The sequence below is a fragment of the Sinocyclocheilus grahami genome, unplaced genomic scaffold (genome assembly GCF_001515645.1).
Source record: "Sinocyclocheilus grahami isolate Dianchi unplaced genomic scaffold, SAMN03320097.WGS_v1.1 scaffold126.1, whole genome shotgun sequence".
NCBI classification, from domain to species: domain Eukaryota; kingdom Metazoa; phylum Chordata; class Actinopteri; order Cypriniformes; family Cyprinidae; genus Sinocyclocheilus; species Sinocyclocheilus grahami.
The window spans coordinates 992,088-1,005,831 of NW_015505305.1; the positions used below are offsets into that span (position 1 = coordinate 992,088).

Consider the following 13,744-nt stretch of genomic DNA (forward strand, 5'->3'; position numbering starts at 1 on the left):
CCGAAACGCACAGCTGAGTAACTGGGCGGGAAGCTCGTGCTCAATATATGGAAATGAGATGTGTCCTGCGTGAGCAAACATTTTAAGGCGTTGCATTATAAATTAGTTTGGCAAGGCACCACGCCTATTTAAATACATTATCATATTATTATGTAAAACGTACTGTTATGGCTTGGTAACTGGGCGCGAAGCTCTGGTCCATAACACATGCAAATATATGCAAATGAGAGGAATCACGCGACAGTCAAGTAATTCAAGAAAGGGTGTTTACTTGTACAGTACATCATTTAAAGGTCATATAATAAATCAGTAGGCACTGTGGTGTCTCATCTCATAATCAAAGGGCAGAAAATGAAACAGTGGTTTATTACAGGGTCATTGTTAGTATTTAAGTGCTATTAACTCTAATCTAAGATGAAAATAGCCACAAATGTTCAATTCACACTGTACTATGGCTGTTGATGACCCAAACCATTACAGGGTTTATCAACATTCATTTTGATTTCAAAACAGCTTAAAGTTCTGCCTATTTTCTAACTCACATACATAGTAAACAGCATAAATTGAATATATATTAATTTGTCAATCAGCAAATTTTTTTTAATTGCTTGCATTGACATTATATATATATAAAAAAAAATCCATAGCACATTTCTAAACTACAAAAACATAATTGGTCATATACTGCACAGTATGTAAGCAATCAAGTGTAAGAGTTGGGGCAAAACAAGGAATGTGCCAAAGTAGATATTTTGTTTATTTTCACACTGTACTATGGCTGTTGATGACCCAAACCATTACAGGGTTTATCAACATTCATTTTGATTTCAAAACAGCTTAAAGTTCTGCCTATTTTCTAACTCACATACATAGTAAACAGCATAAATTGAATATATATTAATTTGTCAATCAGCAAATTTTTTTTAATTGCTTGCATTGACATTATATATATATAAAAAAAAATCCATAGCACATTTCTAAACTACAAAAACATAATTGGTCATATACTGCACAGTATGTAAGCAATCAAGTGTAAGAGTTGGGGCAAAACAAGGAATGTGCCAAAGTAGATATTTTGTTTACAAATATCATCAGCCCTTGAAAAAATTCTTACCAAAAAGAAAAAACATCAATACTTCAGCTCCTCAGCTAAACTCTCAGGGAAGGCATTCAATGTTACACAAAATATATTGTGATTTATGCATAAAAATAAAGTTTGAAACACCCTGGAGCCCAACAGGTTTATGCACTGCTTCTGTTATAAAACACAAAGGTCCACCCTCTGATCATGACATCGCACTCATCAGAGAGAGCGATCACAGACGTTTCATTCAGCTCTCTGTGGATCGCCATTAACAGCGTCACTCTTACAGGAAAGAATCTCCTGATGGCGGAGCGTAAGAAAATCCCAGGAAGGCCTCATCAGCTTCCATAACACTAGCATTGACGATTGACAGCCCTGAAGAGAAGCACACCGAGTTTGGTACGGTTTCCTCTGTGAACTCGGGATCAAAGTTTGAGATGTCATACTGGGATTCCTGCAACATTAGAGAGTTGAATGCTTTAATACACTTATGCATACAGTACTTTTTTGAAACTTTAGCAAAATAGTTATGTTGTTAAAGGGATAGTTCACCCAAAAATGAAAATTTGCTGAAAATTAACTTACCATTTGGCCATCCAATATGAGTTTGTTTCCTCATCGGAACAGGTTTGGACAAATTTAACATTACATCACTTTCTCACCAATAGATCCTCTGCAGTGAATGGGTGCCATCAAAATGAGTCCAAACAGCTGATAAAAACATCACATTAATCCACAAGTAATCCACTTGTGAAGTGAAAACCTGTGTGTTTGTTAGAAACAAATTCATCAAGAAGTCGTTTTTAATTTTGAGCCATTTCTTCCGGCTAAAATATGAGTCCTCTAACCATAATATTGCTTTATCCAGTGAAAAAGTTGTCTTGGCTGAATCTGGAAAGAAATATCTAGAGTCTCCTGATTCAGAAGAGATTACTTTTTCACTGAAGAGAGCAATATTATGAATAGACTCGTATTTTTAGGTTGGAAGTTAAAAAGGTCTTAATGATGGATTTCTTTATTACAAGCACACAGCTTTTCATATCACAAGACACTAATTGATGGACTGGAGTCATGTGGATTATTTTTAGATTACGGTGTTATTTTTCTTAGCTTTTTGGACTCTGATGGCACTCATTCAGAGGATCCATTGGTGAGAAAGTGATGTAATGCTAAATTTCTCCAAATCTGTTCCGATGAAGAAAAACTCATCTATATCTTGAATAGCCTGAGGATGAGTAAATTTTCAGCAGCTTTTCATTTTTGGTTGAACTAAGTCTTACCACACTAGGGTTGAATGGAGGAGGAAGCTTTTTCTGTTCAAGGTCATCCCAGTTAATAGATGAGAAAAATTCATGTCCTTTGACTTCATTCTGCAACAAATGGGACATAACATATAAGGCCTTTTTAATATTCCAAGATATTTTCAATTCAACATTTCCTGCTTGAATGTAATATATTATAGGAAACGAAGAAATCCTATTGAGGTGCTATCGAAATATTTAACAAAGTCATCCACCAGGGGGTGATATATCAGTACTAAATAGCTCACAAAGTCATCTCTGTAGCCAAGCCTCCTGGTGTTGTCTTTCTCCAGCAGGGCCTGAAGGATGGACCAGGCAGCTGTGGATGCCCCGGGGCGCATGATAAGTTCCTTGTGAAGAATGTTGTCATACATCTCATGTGTGTCTCTGCTGTAGAACGGAGGCTGTTGACATTAAGGTAAAACAAGATTTAAGCTTCATTGCCTACATTTTCAGAGACAACTATCCAAATTGATGGTTTATTTGTAACTTACCAGGCCATAAAGCATTTCATACAGCACAGAACCCAGACACCACCAGTCCACAGTGTTATCATAGGGTTGTTTCCTGAGTACCTCTGGAGCTAGATACTATTGTGACAACAAGAGACAGCAATTATTGTGTTAAAATGATTGTGTTATTCTACCCTCCAAAAGCTTGCAGTTAATTTTCTGAAAATGTAATGAGGTTAATCTAGAAAACCGCAATGAGAAAATCAGTAACAATTTAATAAGAAGAATCACGGTAAGTAGTTATTTTTAAATTCAACAACTAATTAAATGATATTTACTATAACATCACAGTAATATGTTAAGTACTTTCAAACATGCAATACACAAAAGTTTGGGGTTGGCAAGATTTTCTGTTTTTGAAAGAAGTCTCTTATGTTCACCAAGGCTGCATTTATTTGATAGAAAATACAGTAAAAACTGTAATATTGTGAAGTATTATTACAATTTTAAATAACTGTTTTCCATTTAAATCTATTTTAAAATGTAATTTATTCCTGTGATGGCAAAGCTGAATTTTCAGCATCATTACTTTAGTTTTCAGTGTCACATGATCCTTCAGAAATCATGAAAACATTTCTTATTATTATTCAAGTTGAAAACAGTTGTGCTGCTTAATATTTTTGTGTAAACTGTGATACATTTTCCCCCGGAATATTTGAAAGAGAACAAAAAAACAGCATTTAAGTCAAATAAAAATTTACTTTAACATTATAAATGTCTTTAATGATCAATTTAATGTGTCCTTCCTGAATAACAGTATTAATTTCTTATTAAAAAATCCTACTGACTCCAAACGCTAGAACTGTAATGTAAGCATCATTCATCCATTGTATTTGTGTTTGTAATACCTCAGGTGTCCCACAAAATGTGGTCGTTGTGTCTGCTTGGGACATGCCCTCCTTACACAGTCCAAAGTCAGTCAAGACTATATGTCCCTTAACAGACAAAAGATGGCAACAGGAACACTTTCAGGAAGCATGTCACCACACAAAAAGCCTATTCTTCACAGAGCCAAAGAATCTTGTGTCAGACTGGAATATTTGCCAGGGCCTTGTTACCTCACACTTTCATCAGATTCGATAGGAAATGCACAAGTAAAACTTGAAGTATTCATACAAATTAAAAAGAAGTCTTCAGTTTCATTGCAATATTTCATTTGGCTGGCCAAAGCTACACTTTGTACACCTCGTCTCGGGAAATCAGAACAGTTTGTTATACTTCACAGCGAGGGTAGACTACTCGGGTTTCCCCCGGAACTCACAACGTTGATCGGCTACACTCTGGCAATGATAAAAGTGTGGAAAAAAGAGGGGTACTTACTTGAGAGTCCAGCAGGATATTTTCTGGTTTCAAATCCCTGGGAACACAATAATACTTAACTTGTTGAGATTTTGTCATATGTTTCCAGTCAGGAACAATTCAACAACAACAAAAAACATTAAACAGAACTTTACACAGAAAAAATCATAACAATGAATTATAGGTATTATAATATGACAAGACAAGCTATTCATAATGCATTTAATTCATATGAAGAGCAATTCCTTGCGGTCATATAGCGTCACACCCTATGAATGCAAACTATGTTCTCATGATGGCCATTTCATACGTGAGTGTAATTTTAAACGACAACAGTTAAGCCAGTTCACCAATCAAAATTTCTCAAATACATTCTGGGCAGCAACTGGGAAAACCATAAGAGGGAGGAGGTGTAGAATGTGTCTGTTAAACATTCCTCTACCTCTGGGAATTCTCACACACTTTAACAGCTAAACATCATCCGAGAATCACCAAACCTGTGTATTTATAGACAACTGATCCTGTAGTAAAGCTGCATTTACCTGTAAACAATGTTAAGAGAGTGCAAATAACCCAGAGCACTTGCCATCTCAGCGATGTAAAACTTTGCTCTGGGTTCAGGAAAGGTCCGCTCTTTTTGGAGGTGAAAGAAAAGCTGTAATGGAAAGAATCAAAAATTGTAATATTCACTGAATAAATGCAAAGAATAGTCAGGTTACCCATTACATCATGGTTTGTCATGGCTATTATGCAGCCTGCCTCACAGTGCTAGTAATTATTGGTGTGATGTTTCATTAGCTGACATTTAAAATATCATCAGCAGACTTTTAGCTAAAGAGAGGAAGTCAGACCAGTGATCTAAATAAGCATGTGAATAGGAACCATGCAAAATGGCAATTAAATTACCCAAAATTAGCAACAGTCATGCTCTGACTTCATCATCTCATTTACATGCCACATGACAACCCCTGCATTTCCTTGTTAAAGGGATAGTTCCCCAAAAAAATTTACATTCTGTCATCATTTACTCACCTTCATGTCTGTTAAAACCTGGGTGACTTCATATCTTCGGTGAAATACAACATGATGACCAATGAGGTCCCCACTGATTTTCATTGTACGCATTAAAACAGTTAATGTGTACAATGCACAAAAAAGGGCAGTCATACAGGCTTGGAACGAAATGAGGATAAGTAAATGATGACAGCATTTTAATTTTTGGGTAAACTGTGCCTTTAAGACATACAATTTGAATTGTCACTGTCAGCAATAGCTGTATTTATAAAATATTGATTTACAACATATTGGTTTAATCTGGCAAAACAGTGGCTTTTGAGATGTGATGAGGCAGACGTCAGCCTTGAGCTTCTCAACCACAAATACTCACTTCTCCACCATTGACAAAATCCAGAACAAAGTATAACTTGTCTGTTGTCTGAAAGGAATAGTGCAGTCCAACCAGGAAGGGGTGTTTAACATTCTTTAGCAATACATTACGTTCAGCCATAATGTGCTTTTGCTGGCATGGAAAAACAAATTAAAGAGAATTCATTAATCAAACGTCAAAGGACATAATGCAAGCATAAAAGAAGGTTTAGGTATTAAAACAAAGAAAATCATTACCTCGCTCCTTTTTAAAATGACCTTTTTTTGCAAGACTTTGATGGCGTAACACTTTCCATCCCATTTCCTCTTTGCAAGAAGAACCTTTGTGTGGGAGAGAACACGGTGGGTTAGCGAGAGTTTCACCTTCCAATACGGCTGTCCATGGGCAAAAAAAAAGACAAGCTCTGACTTAAGAAACTGAGAAACTTTCACTTCCTAAATGGAGAGTCCATGGATCAGAAACAAACACTACTGCTAACCATACAGTAAAGAAAACAGAGAATATTAAGGCTCGGTGACATTCAGAGCTTTCAGTAACTTATTCATAATGTTACCACAAGGGATTGACCCACTTTCTCTCACAAACTGTAGAAGTCCCAAATTTCAGGTAAGTTTTATCATTAGGCATAATATTTAAAAAGAAAACTTACCTTCCCAAAGCTTCCCTTTCCTATGACTTTAAGAAAGTCAAAGTCAGTGGGTTTTGCACTATTGGAAAAACACACAGTGATTAAGGCTAAAATTAAAGCATATGCATCATTCATTTCTACCAGTTGGATGTTTTGCATCCAAATTATGACATGCATACAATATTTGTCACTATACAAAAGCAATAAATTATTTAAAATAATTATAAAACACTTACTGTGGATTTGCAGATGGCCCAAGGTTTATATTTCTAGAGGTAGATGTACTCTGTAAGAGATATGACAAAACTAGGTAAGACTCATTTAAAACCAGTAGTAAAACATGGATGCATAGAAAAAAGAATGCATAATAGTTTATAGCACAAGCTATTTCGCATCTCAGGTCTTTAGAAAGGATTTTCCACAAAAAAAAGAGAGATACATAATTCCATAAATTTATCAATAACTGTAGCGTGTTAAAAATGCTTAAAATATAACACTCAATGCATATGGATAGAGCTGACAAGCAAGACAAAACGAAAAGTATGAAGACTACTTACTCAATGTGTTATACTCAAATATATTAAAAACATAATATTAGTACATATACCAACCTTGTCATCTTCTTCCTCTGAGGCATCAGAGAAGTTTTTAGATTTGTCCATCTGCAGAAAGTCTTTAACATCGGGACTGCGCATTTGAAATGAACATTCACATGTTAAAGGTCTGACTGAGGCGATACAAAGCCACAGCTGTGAGGAGGAATATGAGCTAACATCAACAGCGCTGTGTAACAGGAACCGTAACCATAGCAAATTTTACAGAGAATCAAAAAGAAGCATTTTTCATTTGGCACGGGTTCACAAGATATAATCGAACCAGCTTTGTACTCAAAGTTCAGAGAGATAACTGGTTGTGGCTGGTTTTGGCATGTTTCCATTGTAAAGCCCACTCAAATTTGATATACATTTAGATGCACTGACACTGTGAGTGGTGCTGAACACTGAAGAAACAGTAACTGGCTGATATACTCACTGGTTGCAGAGCTGTGGATGGGACACAATCTTCTGAATGAACTCATGTAACCCCGCTTTTCTGTGTTTTATGAACTCTAAGAATGATACAAAATAGAATTATACAAAATATATAGGTACAAATAAGCTTAAGAAAAAATATATGGAAATGTGCATAGTAGTGGTTCTCAACTGATTGTGCCTGATTTTAAGTTCATCATGTAGTGAGCTCGCACTACACTTTTAATTTTAATGTATTAATTTAACACTTTGTGGTAAACACAAACCATGTTTATCCTCATTGCAAGTGAACCCATATTTGATGTAGTCTGGGTGATTTTTGTTTTTAACCTTATACTGTTTTGTTCAGGGTTTTTGCAGATGTCAAGCAACCCGTCCAAACTGGCAATTGCCTAATTTGTCTAACTTCCAGAAAGTGACATTTACACCAAAACACAGGAGAGTATGATTGTGGTTCAGCCAAAGAGGTTATTGTAAGCATCTGATATGTCTTATATATCATGCTGCCCATGACCAGAACAGACCTAAGACCCATTTTTGAGAACTACTCAAGATAACCATCACCTCTTACGGGAAATAACTAATTTATCAGTCACTTATCAAAACCAATGGCCTCAGTCTCTCAGTGAAGCATGGGGCACTACTGTAAAAATGTGCACCAAATAATTAGACTGCTATTGTAGAGTGAGACAGCAATTATCCAGAAAGAATGAGGGGAAGAGAGAAAAGCAGAGAGAGATACCAATGGTGGAGAAGACTTTACAATATGTGCACAAATTTTACATGTGCTTCCAATGGTCAGACACATGGTTTCTCCATGAAAAAGATCCTGACCACATACTGGCCACATAATTGGTCACACATGAGCTAAATACAATTGGTTACTGGGTGCGCATTCTCATTCTTTTATTTACACACACAATTTTGCTGCCACATTGTCTGAGAGCATAACGTGAGATTAAACAAGGACAAAGATTTTATGGGCTCGGCGGGGCGGATTTAGCATGGTTGATTTTCTGTATGGAACACTGTTGGATAATCTAATTTGGCAAATACACATGATCTCTATTAAGCTCAATTAAGCAAAGTCACTAACATATGTGCACGAGATGACAAATTCCAATGGGTTCTGAACAATATGCATTTTATTTCATGAAAAATCAAGGAACTGTAAATTACCTGGGTCAAAGTTGTCTCCAAATATTCTCTTAGCAGGAATCTTCAAATTCAGAGCAGGAAACAGTTTTTTTAACTGTAGAAAAACACATTATAGTTTTAATATACAATACCATTTAAAAGCCTAGGGTCAGTACGATTTGTTTAAAGAAGTGAATACTTTTATTTAGCAATGATGCATTAAATTGATCAAAAGTGACAGTAAAGACATTTATTTTTTTACAAAAGATTTCTATTTCAAAAGAATGTTAACCTTTTGAACTTTCTATTAATCAAAAAATCCTTTAAAAAGTGTCCACTAAAATATTAGGCAGTTCTAAGTTAAAAGTTTTAACTTTGATAATAATAAGAAATCTTTCTTTAGCAGCAAATCAGCATGTTAGGATGATTTCTAAAAGATCATGTGACACTGAAAATTTCTGGAGTAATGACTTCTGAAAATTCAGCTTTGCCATCACAGGAATAAATTACATTTTAAAATATATTTAAATAGATTTTAAAAAATTATTTTAAATTGTAATAATATTTCATCATAAAACAGTTTTTACTGTATTTTTTATTAAATAAATGCAGCCTTGGTGAGCATAAGAGCATATTCTTTTTTTAAGATACATTTCAAAACGATTATCAGTTTTATATTTTACATTAATTAGTCATATGTGAATATTTCATTAGAAACAAGTTCCAAACAAAAATCAATGTTACTTAAAAAATCTGTAAACAAATAGTTAGAGTGGAGTCTCAGTCTACTTACGGTGTTATTCAGTTTGTCAAATTCTGCATATCTCCGGAAAACAAACCACTCATGCCTTCCAACACTGACAATTACTTTGTAAACCTATCAAGGTAAGGATTAAAACAGTCACATATCTGATGCTACAAGATATTTAAAACACACTTAGCCAGAGCTTTCAAAATGTAGATAAGAGCATCAGAGGCCACTTACAGTATAGCGTTTCTTCTTGTCTCTCTGCTCATTGGTGCACGGAATGCTGACATTGGGGCAGCTAGGTTGCTCCTCCATCCTGAGGCTTCTCAGAATCTCACAAGCAATCGCTCATAGATGCAACAGGTCCTCAGATTGCTTCCCTGCCTCGCTGGCACACCTGGTTCTGATGAGAACTCTCCATTTTGGTCCTGCACAGAACACAAACAAACATACCACAACATAAGCGAGATGTTCTATCACAGCCAAGTGCTCTTTTCAGCAGTGTCCAGCATCCACTTTAGCTCCAGAGGGCTTTTTGGGCCTTGCATGACAGGACAGGAAGGCCACTCAGAGTCACTAATCAAGTGTGGCATGAACACAGAGAGGACCCTCAGTCTGTGCGACCAAGCGATGAGTCTCCACCTCTCTTTTCCTCACTCTCTTTCATCCTCCCCTCTGCTTCTTTCCAACTGGGAGGGAGCAAACGGGGACATTCTTCTTTCATATGCCACTTCCACATACTCCCTCACGCTCACTGGGTGGGCGACATTCCCCTGTCCCTCTGAGGTACAAGAGGTATTTTTAGATAATGCTGCACTGGACCTACAAAATGCAGATTTAAAGGTCAGGGGGAGCCTCTCAAGAGCAGCTTATGATATAAATATATCTTAATTTTGAACTCCCTTTAGGTGGTCAAGGATGAAATAAGGACTTTCCACTGTATATTAGTTGAAAACACAATTAACATACATGAAATAACCCCATTGCATACATGAATCACCTCGTAGCAGATCTATACAGGTGGAGCTGGGGAAGGGGGAGGGTTTCTGAAGCAAGCTGCACTGCTACGGCAAGCTCTAGTCATATATTTGAATGTCGAGCAGTGAGCTCATTGGCTACTAATACAGGAGAGAACCAATCAGCTGCACCATGTGAAAATGATGTCATTACAACTTGAAAAATCAGCAGTGTATCAAATACTTATTTGCCCCACTGTATATATTTACAATAATAATTTGGAATGTAAAGAAATGCTGAATTTAAAGTGGCTACTTTAAATGCACCAACCTAACAAAATAGTGAGCACTAAAACAATATAGAAATAAAAACAGACAATTTTATATAATACAATTTTATAGTCTTTATACATAATATAATACTTTTTTTTTTTTAAACAAGCAGTGACATTATTATAAACCCACCGGTGTTACTCTTTATTGTATTGCATGAGATGAAATACAAACTAAATGTGTGCAGATGAAATAACAGACTGTAGCAGTTGCAGACACAGCTCACCATATCACTGCGATCTGTATTTTTCTACATTCCAGCGAACTTGGAGGAATGTCACAGGTTTATTTGCCTACGTGGTCAACTATTCAAAGACTTGGATAGTTCAATGATTTAATGGACTACTTCTGAAAACCACATATGCGTATTTAAATGTGCATGTGTGTGCATGCATATGTAGGTATTGGTTTAAATATGCAAATAAATGTACTGTTCTGGCCAGCCCTAATGATTTACTTGCAGATGTCTCATGTCTCATTGTTCAACTAAAATCAATCACCAGGAAGCATAGCATGCATTCATTTACATGTCTGTTCCAGTGTCTGAGCCAAGTAACAGAGTCACTTCACTTTAAAACTGAAACCAGAGGCTGGGTTCTTTATGCATTGCATGAGAAATGAAAGATCACTCTAAAGGGCATATTTCAAATTAACATAATAAAATAAGGATAAAGGATACAACAGATTCAGGCTCATTATTATGCTTCAAGAAAAGTTCAAGAAACTATAGCCACTTAGTTCATGTCTTCACTACATTGGAGCTGTCAAAATGTTACTGTTATTAAATGTGACCTCATCCTATAACAACTCAGTCAAACAGGTTTGAACAGCAAAAAAGAAAGTACAAAGGAACAGGTATAAACTTGCACGAGCATGTCACACATGAAATCTAGATTTATGCTGAGCAAAAATGCATCAGTACAGGTTTGTCTTTGAGACTCTCTGGTTTTACTCACATTAAGAGTAATCCTACACTATTAAAAAAGATCAATCTAAAACAACAGTGCATTAGAACCCATAAGTAAAATGTGTGTCAAAGAAACCAACTGTTTCTGTAATAAAACTTATTACAGTTTAACTTGCAATAAATAATTCTAACGGAAGGCTTGGTGAATATTTCACTTGTTGGTCATATCATTTTTTTTCAACAGTTAACATTGCGTGAGGCTATGCTCATGGATACTAAATGACACAGACTAGCCCACGTAAGATTCATAGTTTCATTTCCCAATAAGCAACTATCCCTTGACATTTCTCACTTAAAACTGATTTTTTTTTAAATGGTGTACTAACATAAATGCAAATTCAATTTAATATAATAATATAACATAATTACATATAAAACAATTTTTTTTAACAATACATATTATTTTAAGTGTCCAATAATGCAGAATTGTTTTTATTTATAGCATCAATTTTTCTATTTAACAAAACAACTAAATAATGTGACTACAGTATATATTGGGTGCTTAATATTAGCAGGCAATATTGAAGAACTAATTAAGTAAAACAGTGATAATCAAACTGATTACTGGTCTCAAATTATTACATCAAATTATTTTCACATTTATCTAAAAAATATATATTAGCACTGCTGTTGCACAACACACTCAAATGACATAAATGGCTGAAAAAAATGAATTTTCTAAATCCTGATGACCATATGGCGTAAATGGGGATTTTCTTGTACATATTTTCCGAAGGTAAGAAGCAGTACTGTAAACTGAAACCAACCAAAGCTTCAAAACAAATTCCTTTTGACCGTGGCTGACATTTGTTCCTTTTTTTGTAGAGCCCTGTATTTCTGGCATTGGGCTTGCCTGTTTTAAATAAATAAATAATTTTATTACGTAATGTACATTGTGTACTATTGCAGAGAATGGACCTGTTACAGCCAGAACTTACTACAACCACCGACGTACCTCTAGAATCACTCGCGTGCTACAGATTGCTCAAAGAGAGTAAAGACATAACTTGCCTTATTATTTTCTCACTCTTTCCATGCAACTGGCTCCAGTGACGTGTCGGGGAAGCAAAGGAAGTGCAACGATTCAAAAATCAAACTCGGCGTGTCTGGGAAACTAAATATCGACCCAGCTTAAGAGAAGAGACAACATACATCATGTTACCAATGAGCCGCCCGTCAAATAAAGACACATTGACGTTTGTTCCGAAGTTCCGAAACAATCAGTCACGCGACCAAACGCGAGGGACGAAGAATAATAATGTTGTAAAGGAACATGAACAACAGCACCATCTAGCGGCAGAACTGTCACGCATACTGTCAGTCACATTTTATATTATATTATTTATATTTATTTATATTTGTTTTACTGTTTTAGGTTCTGTTGTGACAACTATATATAATATTACATTCTAAACTTTTATATAATATGATGGAGTGCTATTCCTCATGACTAAAATAGAAAAGAATATATGTACACACACACGCAGTGACACACACACACACACACACACACACTAAATATTATCATATTATATTATATTATAGTATGTAATATGTTGAAAGTGCAATTGCTCATGAATAAAATAAAAAAGCATGTAGGATATTATACTAATATACTATATTAAATATGTTAATTACTATATATACACACACACACACTAAATATTATATTATATTATTGAGAGTATGTAGTATGTTGAAAGTGCAATTCATCATTAAAATAGAAAGGCATGTAGGAAATATTATGTCAAACAAAGCAGATATATTCATCTTTAAATTTCCAAAGACAAAATAAAATCACAAAATATCCGCAAGAGGGCAGCAAGGACTTACATAATTAGAAAGCTCTGTAAAATGTTCAATATTATATTAAATTATAGTATGTAATATGTTGAAAGTGCAATTGCTCATGAATAAAATAAAAAAGCATGTAGGATATTATACTAATATACTATATTAAATATGTTAATTACTATATATACACACACACACACTAAATATTATATTATATTATTGAGAGTATGTAGTATGTTGAAAGTGCAATTCATCATTAAAATAGAAAGGCATGTAGGAAATATTATGTCAAACAAAGCAGATATATTCATCTTTAAATTTCCAAAGACAAAATAAAATCACAAAATATCCGCAAGAGGGCAGCAAGGACTTACATAATTAGAAAGCTCTGTAAAATGTTCAATATTATATTAAATTATAGTATGTAATATGTTGAAAGTGCAATTGCTCATGAATAAAATAAAAAAGCACGTAGGATATTATACTAATATACTATATTAAATATGTTAATTACTATATACACACACACACACTAAATATTATCATATTATATTATATTATAGTATG

The 13,744-nt window shown here is 34.8% G+C and overlaps 1 protein-coding gene across 1 annotated transcript; it reads right to left on the reverse strand.

Moving 5' to 3' along the window:
• Nucleotides 1–824: 824 nt before the first annotated feature.
• On the reverse strand, nucleotides 825–9,555 carry LOC107590197 (serine/threonine-protein kinase Sgk3-like). The gene is made up of 16 exons (XM_016278831.1): nucleotides 9,365–9,555; nucleotides 9,173–9,256; nucleotides 8,422–8,494; nucleotides 7,244–7,319; nucleotides 6,823–6,898; nucleotides 6,448–6,497; nucleotides 6,233–6,290; nucleotides 5,820–5,903; nucleotides 5,584–5,715; nucleotides 4,739–4,851; nucleotides 4,218–4,254; nucleotides 3,746–3,832; nucleotides 2,880–2,975; nucleotides 2,634–2,789; nucleotides 2,365–2,454; nucleotides 825–1,538 (listed from the first exon to the last, which is right to left on the reverse strand). The coding sequence occupies exons 1-16, from the start codon at nucleotides 9,440–9,442 to the stop codon at nucleotides 1,368–1,370; spliced, it is 1,461 nt and encodes a 486-aa protein (XP_016134317.1). The 5' UTR covers nucleotides 9,443–9,555; the 3' UTR covers nucleotides 825–1,367.
• Between the last annotated feature and the right edge of the window lie 4,189 nt (nucleotides 9,556–13,744).